Consider the following 25,967-nt stretch of genomic DNA (forward strand, 5'->3'; position numbering starts at 1 on the left):
TAAAAGGATTTTGTATTCTTGAGAAACGATGAACCTCAACTTCTCCAGTGGCATTTGCTCCCAAAGCCCAGACTAGCATTTTAAGGACCTAGAGGAGAGGATGGACAAGGATGGGGTCTCTTCCAGCCCAGCTTCTCTCTTCAGGTTGGCGGCTCCCCTGGGCTGTGGTCCACATGGAAATCACGCGGGAGGTCTGACCCACTCAATACCCCTGAATTTGGCAACAGGCTCTGATGAACAGCTAGGTCCCTCTTCAAGGCAACACAAAAGCAGGAATGACAGAAACTTTGCTACCTCCCAGGTAGGGACTGAGTCCCATACCAGGTGGAAGGGATGAGTGACTTTGTACCTGGGAGGTGAATGGTGGGGCTATCCCTGGGCCCCAAGGGAATAAAACCCAATTCTAGTCTGTCTCTTTTAACCTTCAGAGATGGCATTTACTGGCCTTCTATTCCCAGAAGACTGTTTAGGAGAGAATGGAGGTGCTAGAAACATAGGTTCCCTGGGTTCCATCTGACCTGTTGTAAAGGCCTCTAAAAAGTGAGGTAAAGAAAACACCAGCTTCAGCCTCTAAATTCTAAAATTAAAATGGTTTCTTCATAAAACAGACCTCCAAATAAGCCAGGAAAAAGAATGAGAAGTCAAGGATTTTGGTATAGATATATCATTTTAATATTTAATTTAAAATAAAATCAAGGCTGGATTCATTCGGGGGAAAATATCTAATTTGCAGAATAGAAGTTTTGGGTTTTTTTTTTTAATCGTGAAATTATAAGTCATTAGTGAAAACAGCCTTCTCCCTCCCCCAGGCTCCTTACAGAGCCTGCTTAGGAAATTAGAGAGGTGAATCATCTCCCTTACCTCTTCCCCACCAGGGCTGGGCTCTCCCCAGGACCCAAGGGAGGAATAAATCCTCCATTGCCTCTTCTCATTTCTACCAAGAGTCAGTCTTTAGCCCTAGGCAGGAAGCCCCGTATCAGGTTCAAGCTCCTGAGATAATGAGGGTCCCTTGGTTCCCTACTAAGGTTGGGCACATCTGGGTCAGAGAAACCACAAGGAAGACCTTTGCTTTTCAGACTCATGTAGGCAGTTATCAGGGTTCCCAGATGCAACCCCCTTATGAACACATGCATAGTCACAGAGGGAGAGGAGGAAAGATGGAAACCCTGAGCAGAACCAAGCCCCACCACCTTATCATGGCCCTACCAAAGTCCCTCCCCCAGGGCAGCTCTCTAGACCATTCACTGGGGCAGCAGGAAAGGCTGCGGGCCCTGTTTGGGGAAAGGCTGGCCCTTGGAGAGGTATGAATGTGTGGGTATAGAAGGCAAGAAGAACATCCTTATCTCCTCACCCTGGCTAAGGCACCAAAAGGAAAGAAGGAAGGTAGGAATGGTGAAGATGGGAGGGGAGAACAGATCCCTTGGATCCACTGGCTTAGGAAAGACAAAATACATGGGAGTGGAGAGAGGTGGGGACTACCATATAGGTCCCACGACTGTGCAAAGAGAAGCATCCAAGAACTGGGTAGAGCCACACTAGTGTGTACATTACCCATAATGTTCCTTCCACCCTGCTCCAGAGTTGTAGGAAAACATGTTGCAGGGGTCGAGGGAGCAGAACTGCAAAAGGTATTTTTCCCTGAGCCTGAAGGTTAAGGGCTAAAGAAATAAAGCTTTATATACATGGCAACATCTATTCCTTCCTATCCTGCTCAATCCTCTTTGGTCCATATGCTGACCATCCTGTTGCTATGAGGGAGAAGAGGGAGGGTCGGAACTTAAAGGAAGGGCTCAGTTGGCCTAAAATACCCACTACTCCAGAGGAGAGGGAAAGCCCATGCACCAGCTTAGTGTTAATGACTTTTTTATCACCATCACTCACACCCCTCCCAGTCTTAGGGCTGAATAATTGGGTGTCCCCCTCTCTCCCCACAGGAATGAGGAATCCGAGGCTTAGCAGGGCAGAGTAGGATGGCAGGGCAGGCCTCAAGTGTGGTTTCTGGTCCCCTGTGGACCCAAGCTAACAGGAACTGGTCTGCAGGTTGCTCTCCGTGAGCAGTGATGCAATGGAGGATGGGTCGTAGACACTGTCAAATTCCTCATCTGAACTCAGCCCTTCATGCTGGGTTGACTCAGCAGCTGACCGGGAGGCTTTGCGCCTGAGTCAGAGAGAGGAATACTTGTAAGGGAGGGAGACAAAGAATGAGACAGCCACACTTTTATCATGCTAAGGAAATTCCCAGTTGTTCTAAGGCCTCTAGGTACTCACGAGATCGCCCACCAATCTGAGATCTGGGGAGATGGGATATAGACCAGGGGCTTGGATACTAAAGAATAATCATACAGGCTTCCAGACAGAAGGAGTGACTGCCAAGTACCACCTTAGGGATCCTCCTCCCTATCCAGGAGACCCCATTCCCTTCCTGCACCACAACCCCGAATGAGCAGGGGTCAGAAAAGCTGCCATTACCAGGAGTCCTTCTCAAGGGTTTTGATCCGGGCTTGGAGCTGTTCATTGGCCTCATGCTGCTCCTCCAGCTCACGCTGGGCCTTCTTCCTCAGGCCATCGAGTCGCTCAATTTCCTCTTCTGCTTCATCCACCTGCCGCTTCAAAGCCTTCACCCTCAGGCTTAGCTGGACAGGATACCAAGTCCCCACATTAGAAAAGCATCTGCTGCTACCGTGGGCTGGGACCCTCCCCTGTAGCAATTTTGACAAGGGATCATTGCCCTAGAAAAATGCTATGGCCATGGGCAAGTTCCCTAACTTTACAGGTTTGCTTGGGGGGATGAAATGAGTTCATACATGTAGAACACTTAGAAAGAGAACCTAGCACATCACAGGCACTCGATGCATGTGCTACTGTGACTGCTCTGATCCAATCCCTCCAGTCTCATCTCCACCCTTATACAAGGAGAGTCGAAGCTGGGAAGACCTCTGAGATAGGTCCTCCCCTGGCCTTCAAGCAAATGCTCCATACATGCTTGCCATATGGTTGCTTGGCCCTGGCTGCCATCCTTACCTGGTCCTTCTGGTCATTGACATGCTGCCGCTCGTCATCAATTTGAATGGACAGCTCTTTAACCCTCCGCTCCAGTTTTCGGTTGGTGGACTGCAAAGCTGTCTTCTCCCTAAGAGGGTGTGGAAGGGGGTGTCTATGGCTGTCACCATTTCTAAAGGAACACCAGCTTGGCCCCCTCTGGCCTCCGTGAGCTCTTCTCAGTCACATCACACTGGAAAGGATCCAGGGCAGATCCAAAGAACCGGGAGAGAAGAGGTCATTCATATTTCAGAAGGCCTGCAACTCTCTTGCTCTTTACCAAGGAAAAAAGTTCCCCCTAAATTTCAGGCCAGGTTGGCCATGTCTGAAGTGCAAGATGGAGGGAACCTCAGAGGAGAAAAGCCCAGAAGGAGAGAAGAAGGGCTCACGTCACCTTTCTTCAGCTTGCAGCCGCTCCTGCAACTCCCGATTCTGGGACTCAAGATGAGAGAGGCTGGCATTGGGCTTCTGGAAGCCTTCTGAGCTAGCCAATCGGCTCTTCAAGTCCTTGTTCTAAAAGGGGCAGAAAATCTTCACAGTCACATTCCACTTCCAACCCCTCCTATGGCCATTTCACCTGCCTCCTGGGGTCTGTCCCCAAGACTCCCCACTCCCCAGCTCACCTGTCTCTCCAGGGAGATTTTGTCACACTCCAGGTCCTGTCGAGCTGACCTCTCCTGCATGAGCTCTGTCCTCAGCTGGTCCACCTGGTGGGAAGGGGTGAGAGGAGCCAGATTTGGGGAGCGCTCACAATGAACTAGGCAGCTGAACCACATGAAGCAGAGTAAACTGCAGGATGCTCTCTGAATCCCCACAATTCTCAGGCGACTAAAAAATCAGCCTTTTCATATGGGACGAGCCACAGAATTTAAACAGGGCCTCCTCCATCACACCAGGAATTAGCATTCCTTCTGAATGGAAGTAGCCTGGATTCAGGGCAGAGAGTAATCCCAGGCCACCAGGATTCCTTCTTCCACTCAAATCCCTGGATTCTTTCCACCCGTCCTGAAGCAGAGGAGACCCTGAAGTAGCACCAGCCATGCACAGATTCTGCAGCCAGAATTCTCCAGATTATGAAACATGGGAGGGTGGAGGTGTTTTTGAGAGGGCCGAGAAGTTCTGTAGTCAGGGATGGATGCAGGGGACGGGTAAGGAAGGGCTTACCTGGTCCCGGCCACGATTCATGCGTTCCGTCAGCAGCTCCACAGTGCTCCTCTCCTCATCTAACTCTGCTTCCAGCCGAGAGACTTTTTCCTGTGGCAGAGGAACAACAGGTTCTTTCTGCCCCACATGCTGGACACCAGGATACCAAACCCAACCAGGACCCTCTCAAGGCCCCGCCTCCACAGACCTGTCTCACATGTCCCCATAAGCAGCTGGTCCTTGCCCCTGGCCAGAGCCACCATAAAGCTATCACCCTCTGCTGACCAGGCATGGCATCAAGGGAAAGAAGGAGAGGGCACCTGCTCTAGCCTTGGTCCCCTGGCAAGATGACAAACCCCAGAATCTATTCCTCACTGGGGTACCCCTGTTTCCCTAATGGGAAAGCAGACAGAAAGCAAAGTGCCCGAGCCAAGGCTGGGATGGAGAGAGTCAGAAACCAAAGTGCCAGGGTACAGACTAAGGAAGCATGCTCAAGCCAGGCAGTCCCATGTAGATACTAAGGGTATGGTCTCTGGAGCCAAACCGCCTGGGTCTGAAAATTAGATTCCTAGCAGAGGGGCCATGGCTAAGTTGCTTACCCTCTCTGTGTGTCAGCTTCCCTCAACAATAAAATGGAGAAAACAAGACCACCTATCCCACAGGGTTATTTATCCTCAAGATTAAATAAGTCTGAAGTGCCCAGCACATAGCATAATATGTGTTTGCTGCTGTTATTGTCTTGTTATTATTATTATTGCCAAATATGGCAACCTGAGAGCACTATTGCCTCTAAAGAGGAGCCACTGCTATCCTCCAGCCAACTGCTGCCATGCAGATAACTCAGGATCAGAAGCTCGCTGCTACAGAATTTTCCAAACGTATAAACGAAGCCAGAGGTTTTATGTGACGTGTACATTTCTAAACACTGGCAATTAATTCAAAGCCATTTAAAACACTGCAGTCAGGGGCACCGGACTGGCTTGCACAGAGAGCATGCAACTCTTGATCTCAGGAGTTGGGAGGTGGAGCCCCACGCTGGGTATAGAGACCCCTTAGAAACAAACAAAAAAAAAAAAATTTAAAAAAAATTCTCTTTAAAAATGTTTAACAACAACAACAACAAAAGAAAACACGAAAGGAAACAAAATGAATACCACCTTAGTCAAACTCCATCAGCAGTGGGCTACCAGCTTTGGATCCCTAGCATAGAAAGGGGGCTTGGGGCGCCTGGGTGGCGCAGTCGGTTAAGCGTCCGACTTCAGCCAGGTCACGATCTCGCGGTCCATGAGTTCGAGCCCCGCGTCAGGCTCTGGGCTGACGGCTCAGAGCCTGGAGCCTGTTTCCGATTCTGTGTCTCCCTCTCTCTCTGCCCCTCCCCCGTTCATGCTCTGTCTCTCTCTGTCCCAAAAATAAATAAAAAAACGTTGAAAAAAAAATTTTTTTTTAAAAAAAGAAAGGGGGCTTGGCGTGTCCCGGCTCCTTTCCCCACAGAAGTCCCAGCTCCAGGACCTAGACACCCCTCCCCTACGCCCCCCCCCCCCCATGCCATTACCTCAAGACCCTTGAGTTGCCGGGTCCTGTCATCCTGGGAGCGCTTTTTGTTCTCCGCCTCCTGCTCCAGCCCCTGCAGTTTCTGGGCCAGCAGCTCCTTGTCTAGCTGGGCCGTGTCGCGGTCAGCCTGGGATGCCTGCAGGGCCTGTCGCAGCCTCTGGGTCTGGACAGAAGGAAAAATGGAACAGCCCGGAGAAGTAAGGTGGGGACTCAGGGGTGGGAGCAGTCCGCCCCTGCGGAGAGAAATGTTTCATCACTGATGTTCTTTAGAACCTCCAGAGCAGGTGATAATCAAAAGCAGGCTGACTTTTAGTTTGTTTTCTTTTCTTTGAAGATCTGGTGGGTTTTATTCAACCATTCAGGGATCCGGGCAACATCCTATCTAGCCGGCAGAAAGGAGCTCCTGGTCCGTTTTCTTTATTGTTTTAACACCCTACAGAAGTTAGAATCACCTAAGTGGTTTTTAGAAAACTCATCCCGGGTCCTGGCCCTAGGGGTTATGATTTAAGTGATACGAGCTGCAGCTTGGGTATTGGGATTTTAGGTATTTTAACAAAAAAGGTTTAATGTCATGACAAAACACAAGTTTATAACACATTGTTACTGTAAAAGATTGTGAAGCATTAAAACTAGCAATCATATTTACATTTTTTTTAAGGTTTATCTATTCTTGAGAGAAACAGAGCACAAGTGGGGGAGGGGCAGAGAGAGAGGGAGACACAGAATCCCAAATAGGCTGCAGGCTCTGAGCTGTCAGCATACACCCCAATGCAGGCCTTGAACTCCTGAACTGTGAGATCATGACCTGAGCCGAAGTCAGACGCTCAACCAACTGAGCCACGCAGGCGCCCCTACAACTATCAATCATATTTAAAGCATCTACTGTACGTCAAACATGCCTCTGTATTGATACCATACTTCCACTAACATTGCAGTGTTGAAATTTTTTTGGTACTGGGATCTTTTTTTTTTTAATCTCCCCAGATGATTCTAATGTGCAGCAGTTTAAATATTGCTCTACAGGGGCGCCCAGGGGGCTCAGCAGTCAGAGTGTGACTCTTGATCTCAGCTCAGGTCATGATCCCAGGGTTGTAGGATGGAGCCCTGCGTTGGACTCCTCACTGAGCCTGGAGTCTGCTTGAGATTCTTTCTCTCTTCCCTGCCCCATCCCCCACTCACACTCTCTCTCACCCTGTTTCTCTCTAAAATAAAAAAAATTAGAGTTAAAAAAAAGTCACTGCTCTACAGACAAGGCACCTCCTATCATTATTGGTACCTAGAGTGGACAACTCCCTACCTCACTATGTCACTCTAAGTGGTTAGACCTAAACCGGGGTCCCAGGATCCCTTGGCCCCAGGTTTAGTTAAGAGGCAATGACCTGCAAACCAAGGACATTGGGAGAGTTCCCACCCTCCTGCCATTTCTGCCCCTACCTCGTCCTGAAGCCGGCTCAGCCCCCCAGAGCTCTTCTCAGCCTCACTGGCCCACTCCTTGGCCTGGCGCTGGGCATCTGCCACCTCCCGCCGGGCCTTCTCCTTGTAATCCTCCAGCTGGGCCTGGAGCTGCTGCAGGGCCTGCTTAGAGTCATTTCCAATCTGCTCCAGCTGAGATGCAAAGAAAACAGCCTTTCAGCACTGCACCTCTGTCCCTTCTCTGGGCCCAGACACCCCAGACCCTCCTTCCTGCCGAAGCAGCCCTCCATTGCTCTCCCCTGGGCCCTAGGTCCCTCGTGTGGCTAGTAGTAATATACAGATTGCCTGGCTTCAAATCCTGGCTCTACCACTTACTAGCTGTGTGACCACAGCTCGTCCTCTCTGGGTCTCAGTTCCCCATCTGTAAAATGGGAAAATAATAGTACCTACATCACAAAGTTGTGAGAATTATGATAGCTAATTATGTAAAGTACTTACAACAGTGTCTGACACAGAGTAAACCTAATTGACCATATTTCAACAAACCCAAGAGGCCAATGATTACAAGATATACGACTAAGAAAGAAAAATCTGCCACTTGAACTGTAACATCCTATCAAAATTATACAATGCAAATCAACTTCAGAGTACATTTTAGAGCTGACGAAATATATTAGGTGTTTGCTCTAGCTTTACAAAGAGATTAGGAGAGAACCTTACCTGAAAAAAAGTTATTTATTTCTTTTTTTTCCTTCTTCCTTGCCCTCCCCCGAATATAAAATCCCACCCACGAAAATTCCTGTATTTAGGTCTTAAAGACATCTAGGGAGGGATTATAGAGCTTTCCTTTCCCTACCCCAAATAGAAAATTCTACTAATGACGATTGTTATGTTCAGGTCTTAAAGATGTCTCAGGGAGAATCCCAGGAGACATTCTCCAAGGATCAAGACCACAATGAAATGGGACATAGAGGGGAGGTCGAGGGCACAGAGAAAGAGTAGAAAGGACACCCTCTCTGAAGATTTGGCCTTGGCCTCCCCAGCAATGAACTTGAGGAAAGCAAAACCACACATTCTGACCTCCTCCCCTGCTCAGGCAAGCTTCTGAAAGAGCTGCGCCTCTTCCTAAGAGCCTGGGCCACCCCGCGCCGCACCTCCTTGTTCAGCTGGCACACAGTCTTATCCAGCAGGCGCTTCTGTTCCTCCAGCTCAGCCTTGCCCCGCCGGAGCGCCTCCCGCTGCTTCCCCTCCTCCTCCAAGGCCCGTTTCAGGGCCTGCTGCTCCTGCCCCAGGCGGGCCAGCCCCCGCTGGGCCTCCTCCAGCCGGGCCTCCAGTGCCCGCTTGGCAGCTGCCAGGCTCCCCTCCTCCTCCTGAGCTGTGTTCAGGGCCTCCTCAAGCCGCTTTTTCTCTGCCTGGGAGAGGGAAAGCCATTTGGAGAGGAGTAGATAGGAGGGAAGAAAAAGAGGTTTATGAAAAAGGTGGGTAATGCAAATGGGCTCAGAGGAACCAGCAAAGGAATTAAGACACAGAGGACAAGCACAGGGTGAGAGATAAGAGACAAAAATACTAGTACAAAGGCCAAGACATTCATACCAAAGCACACTCCAGAAAATAAACCTAACTTTAACAGAGGGTTGTTGGGAAGGCAAAAACCAGCATGCTCGGGGCAAAAGAAAACTGGTAGCTGAGGATTTTGCTAGGGAGTGTTTAGCCAGGGGTGAGGGGAGAGAGGGCCAGGAGGAAGCCTCCAAGGTGGGCAGAAGCACTGACCTCTAGCCGCTGCACCCTGTCTCGAAGCCTTGCCTCCGCCACTTCCCCACCCTCCGCCAAGCCTCGGGCCTCCTTCAGCTGCTGCTCCAGACCCAAGATGCGCCGTCGGAATTCGTCATTTTCCTCCTGGGTCTCCCGAAGCGTCGTTTCCACTGCTGCCCGCCGCTGCCCCAGCACCTCCACCTCTGCCTCTGCTGCCTTCTGAGCCTGCGGCCAGTTGGGGGAGTGGCAGCTCAGACCCCAGGGCTCAAGGCCACCGACCACCACCAAGAAAGCCACCCCAAAGAGAGCCCACAAGAGCCAGATTTCAACAGTGGTAGTGCCCCCTGAGAACCCCACCCCTACGGAGACGTGGTGCGTGCCATCAGGTGCAGCCCTGCCTCCCCCTGCCAACCCCTGGCTGCTTTTCACCGCACACTTATGACCAAGGATCTGGTCTGTACATACCCAGGGTAGGTAATTTCCTCGCCCTCTGGCTCCTCAGCCCTCCAGACCCCTCAGCCTCCACCTCCTAAGCCCTGTGCCCACTCCCCTTGCCTTGGAAGCCTCTTCACAGTCCTGTCTCAGCTGCTGGAGGGTCTTTTGCAGCTGGAGGTTCTGCTGTTCCAGTTCCCGGCCTCGATCAACCTCAACCCTCAGCTGTTTCTCCAACTCCCGCTCTCGGTGACGCCCAGCCACCTCCTGGCTTTGCTGCTCTTCCCTTAGCTCTTTAAGTTCCTGCTGTGTCCGGCGCAGCTCCTAGAAGGGAAGGGGAACGGTGACAGGGCAGAGAGAGCCACCCTTGGATAGGACACTGTGTAGCAACCAGGACTCTCATACATTGCTGGGGGAACGTAAGACGGTGTGGCCGCTTGGCCGAGTGGCTTGGCAGTTTCTCAAAAAGTTGACCCATTAATCCCATTCTTAGGTATATATCCAAGAGCACTGAAAACATTTTTTGGGAAAACATGTTATATGACTGTTCATAGCAGCATTATTTCATGAGAGCTAAAAATATAGAAATGACCCAAATGTCCATCAATTGGCAAATAGATAAACAAAATGTGGTATATCCACATAGAATATTATTCAGCCATAAAAAGTAATGAAGTACTGACACTTGCTACAACATGGGTAAACCTTAAAAGACATTATGCTAGGTGAAAGAAACCAGACATGCAATGTATATGTATATGATTTGTAATGTATATGATTTGCCAGAAGAGGCAAATTCATAGAGGCAGAAAATGGATTAGTGGCTGCCAAGGGCTGGGGCAAGTGACTGGATATGGGGTTCGTTTTTGAGGTGATGAAAATGTTCTGTAACTAGATAGTAATATGGTTGTATAACTTTGTGTACACACTAAAAACTACTATGCTATACACTTTAAAAGGTGAATTCTGTGATATGTGAAATAAATCTCCATTAAAAAAATTACATGGAATAGATGAGGGTGTGAACAAAACAGGATTGGCTGTTTCAAAAACAAAAGAAAATATACTGAAAACCAAAAAATGCAACACAATAAATAGTGGGGCTGCTTTTATTTCTTTTTTATTTAAAAAAAAATTTTAAGGTTTATTTATTTTGAGAGAGAGAGCACAAGTGGGGGGGGGGAGGGAGAGGGGAGAGAGAAAATCCCAAGAAGGCTCCATGCTATCAGCACAGAGCCCAATGTGGGGTTCGGTTTCACAAAGTGTGAGATCATGACCTAAGACAAAACCAAGAGTCAGACACTTAACCAAGTGAGCTACCCAGGCGCCCCTACTTCTTTTTTAAAAAATTAAAATATTGGGGCGCCTGGGTGGCTCAGTCGGTTAAGCGTCCGACTTCGGCTCAGGTCACAATCTCGCGGTATGTGAGTTCGAGCCCCGCGTCGGGCTCTGTGCTGACCGCTCAGAGCCTGGAGCCTGTTTCAGATTCTGTGTCTCCCTCTCTCTCTGACCCTCCCCCGTTCATGCTCTGTCTCTCTCTGTCTCAAAAATAAATAAATGTTAAAAAAAAAAATTTTTTTTTTAAATTAAAATATTGGGGCACCTGGCTGGTCCAGTCAGCAGAGCATGTGACTCTTGATCTTGGGGGTTGTAAATTTGAGCCCCCCAGTGGGTACAGAGATTATTTCAAAATAAAAATCTTTAAAAAAATTAGGAGGGGTGGGAGAAAAAAATTAAAATATGAACTCTGGTTCTAGTTCTTTAGCTGTTACTTCTGAAATTCAGAAATTACCATAATTAGGCTGAAAGGTTATATAATATATTGTGAGTTTTCAATGTAAGACACTAACAAAACTACAAAGGAAAAGAAAAACAGGGGCGCATGGGTGGCTCAGTCGGTTCAGCATTGACTCCTGGTTTTAGTTCAGGTCATGAACTTGCAGGCTGTGGGTTTGAGCCCTGCGTCAGCCTCTTCACTGACAGTGTAGAGCCTGCCTGGGATTCTCTCTCTCTCCCTCTCTCTCTGCCCCTCCCCCACTCGCTCTCTCTGTCTCTCTCTCCCTCTCAAAATAAATAAATAAACTTTAAAAAATTGAACAAAAAAGAAAAACAGCACAGTGTATGGTCTACATTGGACAAGGTCTGTTTTCCTAATGTATATACTTTGTTATTGATTAAGTACAGATAAAACATACTTCACATATGAGTAAGTGAAGCTCTGGTTATTACTTTTTAGCTTTTTAGCTTTATCTAGCATGATCAATGAACTGAGATTGTCCAGAGGAATTATGTAGACTAATATAGCAAATAGACTTCAGACTATCCTTAATTTTTGTTAACTTCATATTAATACAGTAAAAATTTAAGAGCACTTTTCATTTCACAGCCACCGAAGTATATTTGGTTTTGGTTTATTATGTTTTTCTCTACCAAATATGTGTGTAAGCTCAGACTTTTATTTACCTGGAAAAGCATCACAACTATACTTCTTTACTCTAATACGGTTACTTTGGTTAAAATTAGGCAGTCTTACGGTAAAGGCATGATACACAAGCATTGATCAATTAATACTTGTTAAGTAAGCACCAACTACATATCAAGCATAGTGCATCAAAGATTATAAACCTAGAAGAATCTTCAGGAGGCCATAAATGCCAGTTCTCTATACTAGCAAAAATATTTTCTAAGTTTCTAAATCATCCAAAAATAATTACTTGCTTTCTTGTCCTTCATAAACTAATACAAAGAATATGAAGAAATTATTTATATTTACTTCAATTTGGTGACTTTATCATTTATAAAACATCCGTGCATGATAAAACATCTAATTCCCTTGGTCTGGATGCTATACTCTCTAAGCAGCCTTCAAATTACAACTTGGCTTCCCAAGTAGGCCAGCATGCCATGCCAATACAAGTATTCCAGTCTGTGTGACAACATTTCACATTACGAGTTAATAAGCTGGCATTCTAACTGTAAATGTTTGTTTCATAGATGTAGGTAAAGAGTCTATATCCCACCCCCCCACCCCCCACTGCTCCAAAACAGAGCAACTCTTGCTATCTGACCAAACTCCAAGCTTGCAAAAATGACCCTGAAGTTTCACAAATCCATCTAAATGCTGCTCCCCACGAGGTCTCTTGGGAGGTAGCCAGCAGCCACCAATCTCGCCACCAAAAGTCCTTTACATTAGAAACCTGTATATCTAATGAGAGCAGCCAGGCTGGATCAGAATGTGTGGGGCAGAGATACGGCCAAACAGGTCCTGAAAACCAAGCACATAGGAGGCAGCCACAACAGTGTAGAGGCCCGGTCAGTGTCTGCCAGCCCAACCTGCCCTTCCACACTCCAATTCCAAGTGCTTGCTTTCTTTTTCTTTCTTTCTTTCTTTCTTTCTTTCTTTCTTTCTTTCTTTCTTTCTTTCTTTCTTTCTTTCTTTCTTTCTTTCTTTCTTTCTTTCTTTCTTTCTTTCTTTCTTTCTTTCTTTCTTTCTTTCTTTCTTTCTTTCTTTCTTTCTTTCTCTTTCATCTCTGAACCCAATATGGGACTCAAACTCACAATCCTGAGATCAAGAGTCCCATACTCCACCAACTAAGCCACCCAGGCACCCCTCCAAGTACCTTCCTGAGCTCCTCCATTTGGCGAGTGTCTGCAGCACCAGCCCGAGCCTGCCCTAATTCCCTTTGCAAGACCTCCATCTTGTCCCCAAGCTCCTCTTCCATTTCCTCCTTCTCCATCCGCAGCTGCAGGAGTCTGAGCCCAGTCAGGTGAATGAAAAGGGAAAAGGAACAAGTTCAGACCACCTGCCCGGGAGAGGTTAGCAGGACAATGCAAACCACCTCCCCAGGGGCCAGGAGCCTGGGCACCCACTGTCAGCAGAGTGAAGGGCACAGCAGGGGTAGAAAGGAAGCAGGATGTAGGAATCATGGATAAGCATTCCCGGGAAAGAGGCAAAGTTCTCACTCCTGCTTGGTGGCTCTAAGCTCCTCCTTGTTCTTCTGGAACATGCTCTGCCAATGCCCTGTCTCCTCCGATGTCTCCTCCAGCTCTCTCTGCAGTTCCCGCACGAGGGTTGACATCTTCTGCCTTTCAGCCTCTAATGCAGCATGATCCTAGAGAAGGGGACAGTTGGGGGCCAGGAGGCTCAGAGGGAAAAATGCACTTCAGATCAAAGTGTAAGTGTGTAGAAAGGGAGGCTTGGGCACACAGGGCACCACACCAGCTGCACACCCTTGTCCCCCAGCGGTGCCTGATGTGATGCTAGCAGAAAGCTCTTCCCAAGCCACAGTCCACCCCGCTGTTGTTTAGATGAAGCCCCCCCTTCCCCCCAGTTATTTCCCCATGGGACTTGGGTCACACACCCTCACGGTACTCCTGGCCTGCACTCCCTCTCTCTGCCCTTGCAGGTTTCCTGGCCAAGGTTTTCACTACACCTCACATGTATCTTTTAGAAGGAGTTGCAGTTACAACTAGAAAAGTCTCAAAATACCAAGGCCTCACGGCAGCCCCTCTTGAGGCGGGGAGTGCCCACTTCTGGTGGCCCCTGCTCTGGCCACATGCCTGGGTTGCGTCTTGCATACTCCGGCGAAGCTGCTCCGTGTCTCGCTGGTACTGCTGCCGGACCTGTTCCACCTCCTGGTCACGGGAAGCCACCTCATCCTTCAGGGCCCCCTTCAGGGCTGTCAGCTCCCTCTCCCGCAGCCTCAGCTGCTCCTCTACCCGCTGTTTGCCCTCCAAGACTGCTTCCAGAAGCTCCCGGGTCTCTAGCAGGTCCTGGGGAAATGAGGGTGGAAGTACAGGGGTGACTGTAATAGGATCTGCCTTGCTATTCATTCAGTCAGCCGATCAGATACACTGACTGAGCACCTTGTACATGTTAGACTCAGTACCAGGTGTGAGGGGCCTCTGAGATGCCTATTTAGGAAAAAGGAAACTCACCATTCTGGGATCTAACCCCAGCCCACCTTTGAGTCTGTCTGAAAGCACGCTAAGGGGTACCTGTAATCAGCTACCTACTGCCCATGCGTTGGGGAAAATGTGAGTGAGCAGATTTGAAGGTGCTCCAGATGACAGGGAGCAGAGGCAGGGGGAGCCATCCTGCCCCCACCTTCATTAGCGCCTCCTTAGCAGGCTCCGGCCCCTGGGCCTGCTTCAGCTTGTCCTGCAGCTCCATCACTTGGGTCTCCAGCCTGTGTCGTACCCTTTCGCCCTGGTCCACAAGGAGCTTCATGTTCTGGAGCCTAATAACAATAGATAACGTTATCAAGCTAGGTGTCAGCCAGCTTTCTAAATACTTTATGTGTATCGTTTCATTTAAACCTCCTTAAAGTCTCTGTTCAAATCTTAATGAGGCCTCCACTGTGCCTCCACCATTCGGCCCACCGATCTGCTTTAACCTTTCTACTTATCACCTTCTCCCATGCTGCAAATGTACTTACCTAATATGTTCTTTATTTACGGTCTGCCCTGTTTCCCACTAGAAGCTCTGCTTCTGGACAGCAGTGCTCCTCATCTGAACAGTTCGCTGATGTACCCCAGGAATCTAGATCACTGCCTGCCACACAGTATTCACGGCAAAACATGTGCTGAATGAACAATCCTGTGAGGTAGGTACTATTATTAACCCATTCTACAGATTTAGAGCCTGAAGCAGAGAGGCAAATCCAGGTACCCCAACTCAGACACCACCACCATGACCGATAACATAAAGAGAAAGGTCCTATCTTTAAACTGTCTCTGTCTGCTTTTAGAGACTTCCCCCTGTCTCTCTCACCCAGGGGCAACCTCCATCTGGCCTTGGTCCCCAAACAGCCCCACGTGCATACTCGGCGGCACTCACTCTCTGGTGCTCTGCTGGGCCTCCCCCTTCCTCCTCTCCAGCAGTTCCTGCAGTTGGCTGCACTCTTCTGCCTTTTCCTCCAGCTGCCGCTCCAGCCCAACCCGGGAGGGTTCTAGCTTCTGTCGCTTCTGGAAAAGGCAAGGAGAGAAAAACAGGTGGAGAGTAGGAAAAACCTCTCAGAAGGACGAGGAGTAATGGGAACGTCTAACATTTAATGACACTCCCTAAATGACAGGCGCTGTACTAGGGACCCTGTGCTTATTATCTGCATTTAATACTTTTCACAAGCCTTGGGACTTGCGATGGTTTAAAGTACATCCACTAATTCCTCGACATTCCTTTCAAAAGGTGAAGCCTCAGGGTGCCTGGGTGGCTCAGTCGGTTGAGCATCCAACTTCAGCTCAGGTCATGATCTCGCGGTCCGTGAGTTCGAGCCCCGCGTCGGGCTCTGTGCTGACAGCTCAGAGCCTAGAGCCTGGAGCCTGTTTCAGATTCTGTGTCTCCCTCTCTCTGACCCTCCCCCGTTCATGCTCTGTCTCTCTCTGTCTCAAAAATAAATAAACATTAAAAAAACAAAAAATTAAAAAAAAAAAAGGTGAAGCCTCTTCCCTGGAGTATGGGCTGGACTTGAGGACTCTCTTCTCTTTTTTTTTAATGTTTATTTATTTTTGACAGAGAGAGAGAGACAGAGCATGAACAGGGAATGGGCAGAGAGAGGGAGACATAGAATCCGAAGCAGGCTCCAGGCTCTGAGCTGTCAGCACAGAGCCCAGTGTGGGGCTCGAACCCACAGACAGTGAGATCATGACCTGAGTCGAAGTTGGACGCTCAACCGACCAAGCCACCCAGGCACTCTGAGGACTCTCTTCTAACAAACAGAAAAGGAAGACGTGATGTGTAGCTTCTGAGACCAGGTCCTAAAAAGGCATTGCAGCCTCCAATCCTTACTCTCTCTCTTAATCATTCACTCTGAGGAAAGGTAGCTGCCATATTGGATGCTCAAGTGGCCCCATGAAGAGGTCCACATGGCAAGGAGGTGAGGCCTCCAACCAACACCCACTGTCTTCTCATGACTAGCCCCAGCCAATACCTTGTCAGGAAATTCATAATAGACCCTGAGGCAGAACTACCCAGCTCAGCTGCTTCCAGATTCTGGGCCCTCAGACACCAGAAGATGATTATTTCAAGCTGTTAAGTTTTGAGGTAATTTGTTACACAGCCATAGGTAAGTAATATAGTACAATTATTATTCCCACTTTACAGTTAAGGAAAGAGTGGCTTTGAACATTTAAAGAACCTGCCTAAGGTCAGGGTAACAGCCAACAAGTTAAGGTATCAGGATTTGAACTCAGTTTGACTCCACAGCTGACCACTTAACCAGGACACTATACTGCTTTCCAGGAAACAAGGGGTATTAAAATCCAACACTTACTGAGCACCAACTACATTCAGGGCAATACCCTGAGAGGTAGAAGCAGTCTATATTTTTTTAATACATAACCTTTAGCATAAGACTGACCTGAATTTTCAAATTCTTCTCTGCAACTTACTGTCTTGAACAACACACTTAACCTCTCTGATCTTCAGTTTTCTCATCATGAAAGGGTTCACAATACCTACCTTACGAGATCCCTATAATTACGACGCATTGCCTGGGACAGTACCTACTACAAGAAGTTATCCTCAATAAATGACAGCTATTGCATACTGCCATCATTATAATGTCAATGGAAAGGATTCAGGTAAGTAATCTGCTCAAGGCATACACAGCCAGTGCGCAGCAAAGCCGGGACGGGAACTTCCAAAGGAAACGGGTGGAAGGTGGTCAGAGCCCTGATGACTGCACCCCTGTCCCTAAGCTCCAGAGAACCCCAGATGTCCTTGGCGGGCCCAGCACACACTCTTGCCTCTGGTGTCACAGAACACACGAATGCTTGTTCCATTGCTTGGAAGAGCAGCCCAGGCCCCGGTTTCTCCCGTGTCCCGCATTCCCCCTGCGTCTCCAATCTCCCCTCACCTTCACCTCTTCATCCAGCTTTTGCTGTAGCTCCTCCACTTTTCGGGTGAGTTCCCCCTGCCTGCCCAGGGCCTTAGTGGAACCAGAATGCATCTGCCAGGGATATGGCGGGAAGGGATGAGTCCACATCCAGACCCCAGTCCCCAAAGGCCCTAGCCCTGTCCACCCCCCCCCCCCCCCCCAGGAAGCAGCCACTCACCACCAGGGGCTGCATCTGTTCCAGCACCAAACTGACCTTCCTCTTCACAGACGTTTCGCTTTCTGAACTTCTGGAGGATGAAAGAACAGAAGCAAAGCTTAAGGGAGGGAAGAGGCAGCAGAGATGAGGGAAAGGGGAGCTAAGGGCAAGGAAGATGGGGAACGAAACTAGAAGGAGGAGCAGGGAAGTATGTGACTGCCCTGCTGGGAGGGCCCCCACGCACCCCTCCCTCAGGATGCTGTAGATGGTGGCCTTCAGGTGGTCCACACTGCCTGGTGGGGCAGCCTCCTGCTGGTCTCGGAGCAGGTCTGGAGTTGACTTGAACTGCAAAACATAAACCCAGAGAAATAGGAAGATTAAGCCAGGAGCGTGTGTGGCGTTCAGATGGCGCAGCAGTGGCAGGTGGGAGACGGGGCCCTCCACTACAATGAACAAGCCTGAAGTGGGGAAAAGAGGAGACTGCTTAGGCCTGAGCAGGAAGCCCAGGAGACATCTGAGCAGAGTATGCCTCTCACTACTGCCACAAGCCACATTTTCCTTGACAAGCAGACCTCAACCAGCTGTGAACTGTGTCACAAGTTATCTGTCACTAATGATAGTTCAGGTACTAGAATTTGTAAATGAGTTACTTTTATTTTTTTTTTTTCAATGTTTTTTATTTATTTTTGGGACAGAGAGACACAGAGCATGAACGGGGGAGGGGCAGAGAGAGAGGGAGACACAGAATTGGAAACAGGCTCCAGGCTCCGAGCCGTCAGCCCAGAGCCCGACGCGGGGCTCGAACTCACAGACGCGAGATCGTGACCTGGCTGAAGTCGGCCGCTCAACCGACTGCGCCACCCAGGCGCCCCAAATGAGTTACTTTTAAAACAGGCTTAACTGCGTCTGCACGAAGTTGCTCCCCAACTCACTTGCACTCCTGAGTGGGAGACAAAGCCGGGAGTTGTGACAGGAGCACTGGGTGCTGCTTCAATTACCAGGCCTGCCTTACTTACTCTGCAGACCTAGCAAAAGCTAGTGGCCAAGCACAGTTAATTGCCAGGCAGTAATAAGTAACTCTCATGCTTGTGAAGGCTGACTTCATAGTTCGTTCCATTTTCATGAGAATATCATCTGTTTAGTAGAAGGATATAGTGGAGGACAAAAGTAGAAACCTTCTGCCTTTAGCTATTTGAATCAGCAACAGGTCCTGCAGCTAGTGGGTCAGGAAGCAGAAGCCACAGGGGACTGGGGTCTGACCTGTAGTATGCCAGGGTCCTGGACTCTCCCCTGTGGCTCCTCAAAACTCTGAAGAACCCAGTCCTGGGTCTGACGGGAACGGCTAAAGCCACCAAGTGGGCTCTGGCTCTGGACCGACTGTTTGGAGCCGCCCATGTGACTGTCATGCTTTGTGCTAGGGGCCCAGTGGTTGGGGGACCGACGCTCCCGTTCCTCAAGGGTGTCCCGTGGGAGCCGGTTGTCCAGGCTTTGGCTCCGCTTGCGCTGTTCGGGGGGCAGTGTCCGCATGCGCCGGCCAGTCCGGCCCCGGGTCTGCCCCCCATGGTGGCTGTCAAACTTGTTGATAAGAGAGTCCACTGAAGACAGGGGAGCGGTGTCGATGGTCTCTGCGGAAGCTCCTTGAGGGGCCAGTTCCAGCAGGCTGGTGCTCCGGGTGCTCACACTCACAGGGGCAGGGCCTGCCAGTGAAGCCTGGGAGCGGGATCGGAGCAGCCTTCCGTTCCAGTGGTCCCCAGACTCCTCATCAGACACGCTGCCTTGTGAGCGTGCAGGAAACTCCTTGGCGTGAGAGTAGGAGTGCTCCAGGGGTTCCGAGTTGGAGCTCAGAGCTCCCAGAGCCCCTCTGTTGTTGGCCCCCTTGATCTGGACTCCAAAGGAGTCACTGCCTTGCTCCCCACTGTTGAGCACCACAAAGGGCTGCCCAGCAATGCCCTGCACACGCACAGCCACCCCATAGGTACTGGCTCTCGCATCCTTAGCTGGACGTCGCCCACCACGACGTAGGGTGCCCATCTCTGCATCCCCTGCTGGCTCTGTGATGAACCGAATCTGGACTCCATGGTCTACAGGTCCTCGGGGCTCAGCCATGGTGGATGCCGGCTCCATGAAAAAAGGGGTCCTAGAAAATCAAGAAAAGAGTTTAGGCTGAGAGACTGGAAGTAGAAACACTTGTCCAGCTTTTGTGGGGCTCATTGCCTTGTCATTTCTTCTATATACAACAGTGGTTCTCACATTTCATCTGAGCAGCAGAAGTACCTCAAGGGCCTATGAAAACACAGACTATTGGACCCTATCCCCAGAGTTTCTGATTCAGTATGTCTGGATTTGCCATTTCTAACAAGTTCCCAGATGATACTGATACATCTGGTCCAGATTCCAGATTTTGAGACCCACTGACTTAGAAGAATCCATTTCCTCTAATACAGTCCTAGTGAGCTTGGCTTTGTCAAGAGTTTAATGATTGCTTGACCTTCGCACATACACATATACCATGATGTGTTTCCTCCAACCCTAAACCCTACCTAACAGATACCTCTATCCTAATGGATAAAAGCGGCCCTCCACTCCCAGAGCTCATTTAAAGTACGGAAGACCCATAAGGTATGCCCTCCCATTTCTGGGAGAATAGCAGAGATGCCTCTGGGTTGGGGGAACTGAGGGCTGAGTGAGGAAAGAGATGGGAGAGTAACTAGGTTTCTACTGCGTGTCTGTTTGTCCTTTTTAAGTCTGGAACCATGTAAATGTATTGCTTATTCAAAAAAAGATTTAAGTAACATTTAGGAGTTCCAGTCCAAGGGGCCCTAGGTTAGGCAGAGTTGTCCCACCAGAGGGCCAGAGTGAAGACCACCCATGGGCCAACTCCTCAGGTCCACATTAGCCTAAGATTAGAGTCAGCAAAATGGAATGTATTCTAGGTACGCTCTGGCTCCAGCAACTGGGGAGGGCAGGTTCTCCTTCAAGCAAATAAAAACTCCAGCTTCCCCAGCCCTGCGACTAATCTCTACTGGAGACTGGCACCACACTGGAGGCGGGGCATCGGATGTGCCAGACAGACACACAAATGTACCCAGCCCAACCTCCCAGTGGAGCCCTGGGCCAAGGAAAGTTGGCAAGGCCCCCTTCAGGGACTGTAGATATGCTAGGAAGCCCAGGAAACTGGGGGTGAGTGGGGAAGGGAGTGGCCTAGCTCCAGGTGAGAAAGGGCTTGGTGGGAAGAACATTCCTAGCATTCCCAGCCCTTCCCCTCCAGGGAGGGAAGGAGCCCTTACAGGCAATAGTTCTTCACCGTTTTGGTTCTGAGACCCCATTGGAGGGAACAATGAAAGCAATGCCCCTACACCCCCCAGGAAATAGTCCACAGAGTCTCAAGAGTTTCACGAACACCTCAAAGCTACCCTGAACTAAAGGAGCCCACTCAGGCATCCGGGAGGACTTCAACCTACCTCAGATACTCCAAACAGAAGGACATTTAGTTGGCTGGGTCCTTTGTTAGAATTCAAGTAAGAGATGGGACCGGAAAAGAAGCTACAAGGGGTCAGTTCTACAAACCGTTCATCTAATAGAAAAGGAAATGGGGTGCCTAGGTGGCTCAGTCAGTTGGGCGTCCGACTTCAGCCTAGGTCATGATCTCGCAGTCTGTGAGTTCAAGCCCCTCATCGGGCTCTGTGCTGACAGCTCGGAGCCTGGAACCTGCTTCAGATTCTGTGTCTCCCTCTCTCTCTGCCCCTCCCCTGCTCATGCTCTGTCTCTCTCTCTCTCTGTCAAAAATAAGTAAACATTAAAAAAAAAATTTTTTTTTAAAGAAAAGGAACCCAGGAATATATGAATGAATATATTCATTTGATATTATATAACCATGAGCAAATCATAATTTTTCTGAGCCTCAGTTTCTTCATCTGTAAAACAGGTATAATAATAACACCTCATAAGGTAATATCTGTAAGAATTAAACAATAATTGCATGTGTAAAAATTTTATCAAGTTTGGGGCGCCTGGGTAGTTCAGTCAGTTAAGTGCCCAGCTCTTGATTTTGGCTCACATCACAACCTCTCAGTTCATTGGTTCGAGTCCCATGTCAGGCTCTGCGCTCAGTGGGAGCCTGCTTGGGATTCTCTCTCTCCCCCTCTCTCTCTGTCCCTCCTCGTGCTCTCTCTCTCTCTCCCTCCCTCCCTCCCTCTCTCTCAAAATAAATGAATGGAAAAAAAATTTTTTATCAAGTTCTACACTTCAGATTTTTGCATTTTATTTACTCTACTTTATTCATTTATTCCACTTTAATAAAAAGAGGGAAAATGACAAGATATGAAACATGAAACATACCTAGCAGTGTATGCCTGTCACAAAGCTGACAACAAATGTTACCCAGTGTACATGCTGTTCCTTCCACCAAGACCTTCCTGGCTTCACCTGATTCACAGAAGAATGTCACTTCCTCAGAGCCTTTCCCAACCAGACCCTCCCACAAACTAGGTCAGAACCATGTTATATGCTCTATAGTCATCCTTCAATGAATTTGCCTCAGGTTTTTTGGGGTTTTTTTGTTTTGTTTTTTTTTTTTGAGAGAGAAAGAGAATGAGAGCATGGCGGGGGGGGGGGGGGGGTTGCAGAGCAGAGAGAGAGGGAAAGAGAATCCCAAGCAGGCTCCACCTACAGAGCAGAGCCCAATGTGGAGCTCGATCTCGATCTCATGAACTGTGAGACCATGACCCGAGCCAAAATCAAGAGTCAGATGCTTAACTAACACCCAGGTGCCCATCAGTTGTTTTTTGTTTTTAAAGATTTTATTTTTGGGGCATGTGGGGGGCTCAGTCAGTTGAGCATTAAAAAATGATTGTGATTCTCTTTCCTTCTCTCTCCCTCTAAAATAAAATATTTTTAAATTAATTATGTTAAAAAATATTTTATTTGTAAGGAATCTCTACACTCAAAGTGAGGCTCGAACTTACGACCCAAGAACAAGAGTTGCATGCGCTACTGACTCAGCCAGCCAGGTGCCCCTGTCTCAGTTTATTTTTCTATATTTATTAGGGTGATGATTTGTTTCCTGTCTGTCTCCTCCACTGGATTATAAACTCCTGGAGGGCAAAGATCATGGCTCTCAGCTGACTCCGGTGGCCCCAGCGCCTGGTGACATGGTGCACATCAATAAATATTTGTTAAAGGTCGTATCCTGGACCAAGGCAGACTCTCACAGCAGTAGGGAGATTTGCCCAAGGGTCCCTCACAGCCATTTCTCATTTGCCCTGGTGACAGGACCTCTTCCTAGCCTGGACTCCCTGCCCCATTCGATCATAATTTTGGAACCAGATGTGCCTAGACTGCCAGCTCTCAGAAGTCACATGATTTATTCATAATGCAGCTCGACTCTGTCAGTACATCTACTGATCTTCCAGATCTGGGTCAAGGAGCTCCCAGGCTAGGCCCACAGAGCGCCCAGCCCCTCACCCACACAAGAGCACCAAGTCATGCAGAGGCAGCGCTGAACGTGCCCCTGGTCCCAGTGACTCCTTAACCTCAACCAAGTGTTAGACCCAGGACAGGTGGCTCAGGGGCCAGCGGGACTGAAGTGATCTTTGGGGTGGGTTGAAAAGCAGGGCTTTAAATAATTCAACAAGGAAAACCCGAAACCTATCCGCCTTCAGTTACAGAGGACAGTGGGGCGTGGCCAGGGGAGCCAGCCGGCTCCAAGGTCTTAGGTAAGCCCCAGAGGCAGGTAAACAGCCATCTAGTGCCAAGCAACATGGAGTACAGAGCCTTCCCTCTCATTGCCTGCCCCTGTTTTTCCCTCCTCTGGCATGTGCCCAGGACACTCCTCACCAAATGTACTCTGGGAAGAGCCCAGGCCACAAGTTAAGTCAGCTTCATCTGTCTGCCTCTGCCATTCCTGCCCGGAAGGAGGGGGAGGATACCCTGCACCTGTACCAGACAGGCACTTCTCCCTGAGTTACTCATTAGCCTGCCCTGCCCCAAATCTGTCACCTCTGGCCCAGCCATAAGCATCTGGCTTCCAACTAGGAGTGACATTCTCTCGACTTCTGGCAAGAAGTGGGGGGTGGGGAGGTTTGGGGTGTGCAGAGGAAGAACTGACACACACACAGAGCCAAGCAACATGCTAGACATACCCAACTGGCAGATTTAGAAGGTGGAAGAATGAAAGGTATGGAGATTAGACTCTCCTCAGAGGTAACGAGGGAAGCAAATGGTCAAAACAGAATAGGACAGCTCAGTGACCTTGATCAATGGCTATTTTCTCAGAAAGAATTACAAAGACAATAAGGGTCTACGTGGATCAAAAAGAACCACCTCAAGTGGACCCCTGGCTCAGTCCACTGAAAAAGCTGAAACCTGAGAGCCAGGCTAGAGCAGCTTAGCCAGTGGAGGAAAAAACACAATGACAAACTGGGCCCTGCAAACTGGCTGGACTGGTTTGAGAGGCAAGGGGAAGGGGAGGGCCAGAAGGATTCCACTGGCAGCTCATAAAGCAGACCAGAGAAACTCCACACCACAGAGGACAAGGGGCAAAACCATGGGCAGGGACTGTCCAGCCTAGATGCCAAGGCCAAGGCTCTGAAGGAGGAGGCATAAGGTAGAGAGGGAACAGGAAGGAACAGAGGCACAAAGAACCTGGTGAGTGTCAGACCAGTGCGTGACAGGAAGACTCAGCGTCCCTTACCCCTCCCTCTCAAGTTCCCAAAGTTGCATTCCTGATCCCACATGTGCCTTGGCCAACTCCTTGGCCCTTAGTTCTCCCCTCCCCAGCATGAAAAACAGCAGCCTTACCCTCTCCTCACCTCCCACCAGGCTGATAGCAGGCAGATCAGCCTGGGGAAAGAAGAAAGGGTTCTAGGATGCCAGAATCCTCTTAGAATCCGGGAAATCTCTGCATTATCAGTTTTCTAGAACCAGCCCCCCACTCCCAAATATCAAGGATGACAGAAGAGGTGCAGAGGCACGTGTCAGCAGCCTGTGGATAAAACAGCAGTTGCAATTATTTCCCAATTACATCTTTCCTCCGGCAGGGCATCAAAGGGGCCAACCTAAGATTGGCTCTGGTTCCTTTACCTGCCTAAGGCAAGGAAATCTGCCTCAGAAGTCTTGTCTGGGCCCCAATGTGCACCTCTCATGCAGCCTGGAGACTTAGAGGTGCTACTCCCTTAGTCTTGTGGTTTCCTACAGAGTCCTGCCTACGGCCCACACCAATGGTGCCTACTGCCAGTCTGACAGCCTTCATGTCTGGGAGTCAGGGATGCACAGTAGGGTTTCAAGGAGTTAACGTGGGCTCTGCTGGGAGGCAGCAGGGAAATTGGTTAGGTGCGGAAACCTCACCCAGTGGCCCCATTGAGAACCACAGATGAAAGTATGTGTGCTTGGGGGGGTGTTTGACATTACCCCCAGGAAGGGGCCCCATAAGAAAGTGTTTCTAGGGGCGCCTGGGTGGCGCAGTCGGTTAAGCGTCCGACTTCAGCCAGGTCACGATCTCGCGGTCCGTGAGTTCCAGCCCCGCATCAGGCTCTGGGCTGATGGCTCGGAGCCTGTTTCCGATTCTGTGTCTCCCTCTCTCTCTCTCTCTCTGCCCCTCCCCCGTTCATGCTCTGTCTCTCTCTGTCCCAAAAATAAATAAAAAACGTTGAAAAAAAAATTTTAAAGAAAGTGTTTCTACATATTTTGTAGGCCTAGAGACCTATGCTTCCTCATATCCCTCTCTTGGAGAGCACTCTCTCAAGAGGAAGACAAAATTCTCCCAGGCATGAAGGCAAAGGGGGATAGGAACTGAAAGGCTTCACACTTCTCAAGGAGATGGGGGTGCCGTCTTGTTCTACTGCTCAGCGTCTTCACCTAGAGGTGAATGGTTAGAGCGAGACCGCACACCTCAAAGCCAGAAGGGAGGTGACAGCGCCAGCTCAGAAGGGCAGTGCGGGGTGGGGGCAGCTCAGGGAAAGAGCACCTCTGGGCGCCTTCCCCCTTACATCTCTGAGCCCAGGCGGCAGCCCAGGCGTCCCCAGCTGAGACTAACTCCTTCCCCCGAACACCGCGGACTCCGAGAGAAATTCTGCAGCCAGGACGACGTCTGACCTCCAGAGAGAACCAGGCCCTGCTACTCTCTCACGTTCTGGGGGCAGCCTTGGCCCCAGGTGCCCCTCCGCTGGCACAGTCCCAGGCACCTGCTCAGGTGCCCCTCCGCTGGCACAGTCCCAGGCACCTGCTCAGGTGCCCCTCCCCTGGCACAGTCCCAGGCACCTGGACCTAGCACCGGAGAGCAGCAGCCCGCTCGTCATCGGTACTCCCACCGCAGCTTCACGTCCCCTCCTCCTCTCTCCATTCAGCACCTGTACCCTGTGAGAGGGGACCCCAGGTCGCCTCGCGCCCCGCCCCTCAGGGCTTGCCCCCCCGGCGTCCACTCACCCCAGCCGGGCTCGGCGCTCCTGGGCTCCGGCAGAGCTGCACGCGCTGCTCGCCAGCCCTCCCCCTCAGGCCCTAGGCGCTCCCTCCGTCCTCCCCCCTACACCCGGCGCCACCAACCTGTTACTCCCCTCCGGAGCTCCACCCCCATTGGCCGTCACCACCCGCCCCGCCTTTCCCTTCCT

General features: G+C 49.8%; 1 protein-coding gene across 2 annotated transcripts; it reads right to left on the reverse strand.

Moving 5' to 3' along the window:
- Nucleotides 1-648: 648 nt before the first annotated feature.
- On the reverse strand, nucleotides 649-25,897 carry CGN (cingulin). Of its 2 annotated transcripts, XM_058715759.1 has the most exons (21): nucleotides 25,786-25,897; nucleotides 18,625-19,501; nucleotides 17,609-17,709; nucleotides 17,386-17,455; nucleotides 17,187-17,279; nucleotides 15,170-15,297; nucleotides 14,438-14,570; nucleotides 13,891-14,103; nucleotides 13,294-13,442; nucleotides 12,951-13,083; nucleotides 9,454-9,654; nucleotides 8,917-9,123; nucleotides 8,301-8,558; nucleotides 7,168-7,338; nucleotides 5,735-5,896; nucleotides 4,204-4,293; nucleotides 3,663-3,746; nucleotides 3,434-3,552; nucleotides 3,022-3,130; nucleotides 2,470-2,633; nucleotides 649-2,158 (listed from the first exon to the last, which is right to left on the reverse strand). In XM_058715759.1, the coding sequence occupies exons 2-21, from the start codon at nucleotides 19,486-19,488 to the stop codon at nucleotides 2,020-2,022; spliced, it is 3,588 nt and encodes a 1,195-aa protein (XP_058571742.1). In that variant the 5' UTR covers nucleotides 19,489-19,501; nucleotides 25,786-25,897; the 3' UTR covers nucleotides 649-2,019. The 2 variants fall into 2 exon arrangements, with proteins under 2 accessions (XP_058571742.1, XP_058571745.1); XM_058715762.1 differs by lacking the exon at nucleotides 17,187-17,279.
- Nucleotides 25,898-25,967: the final 70 nt, after the last annotated feature.

Source organism: Neofelis nebulosa, chromosome 2 (assembly GCF_028018385.1).
Source record: "Neofelis nebulosa isolate mNeoNeb1 chromosome 2, mNeoNeb1.pri, whole genome shotgun sequence".
Lineage (NCBI taxonomy): Eukaryota > Metazoa > Chordata > Mammalia > Carnivora > Felidae > Neofelis > Neofelis nebulosa.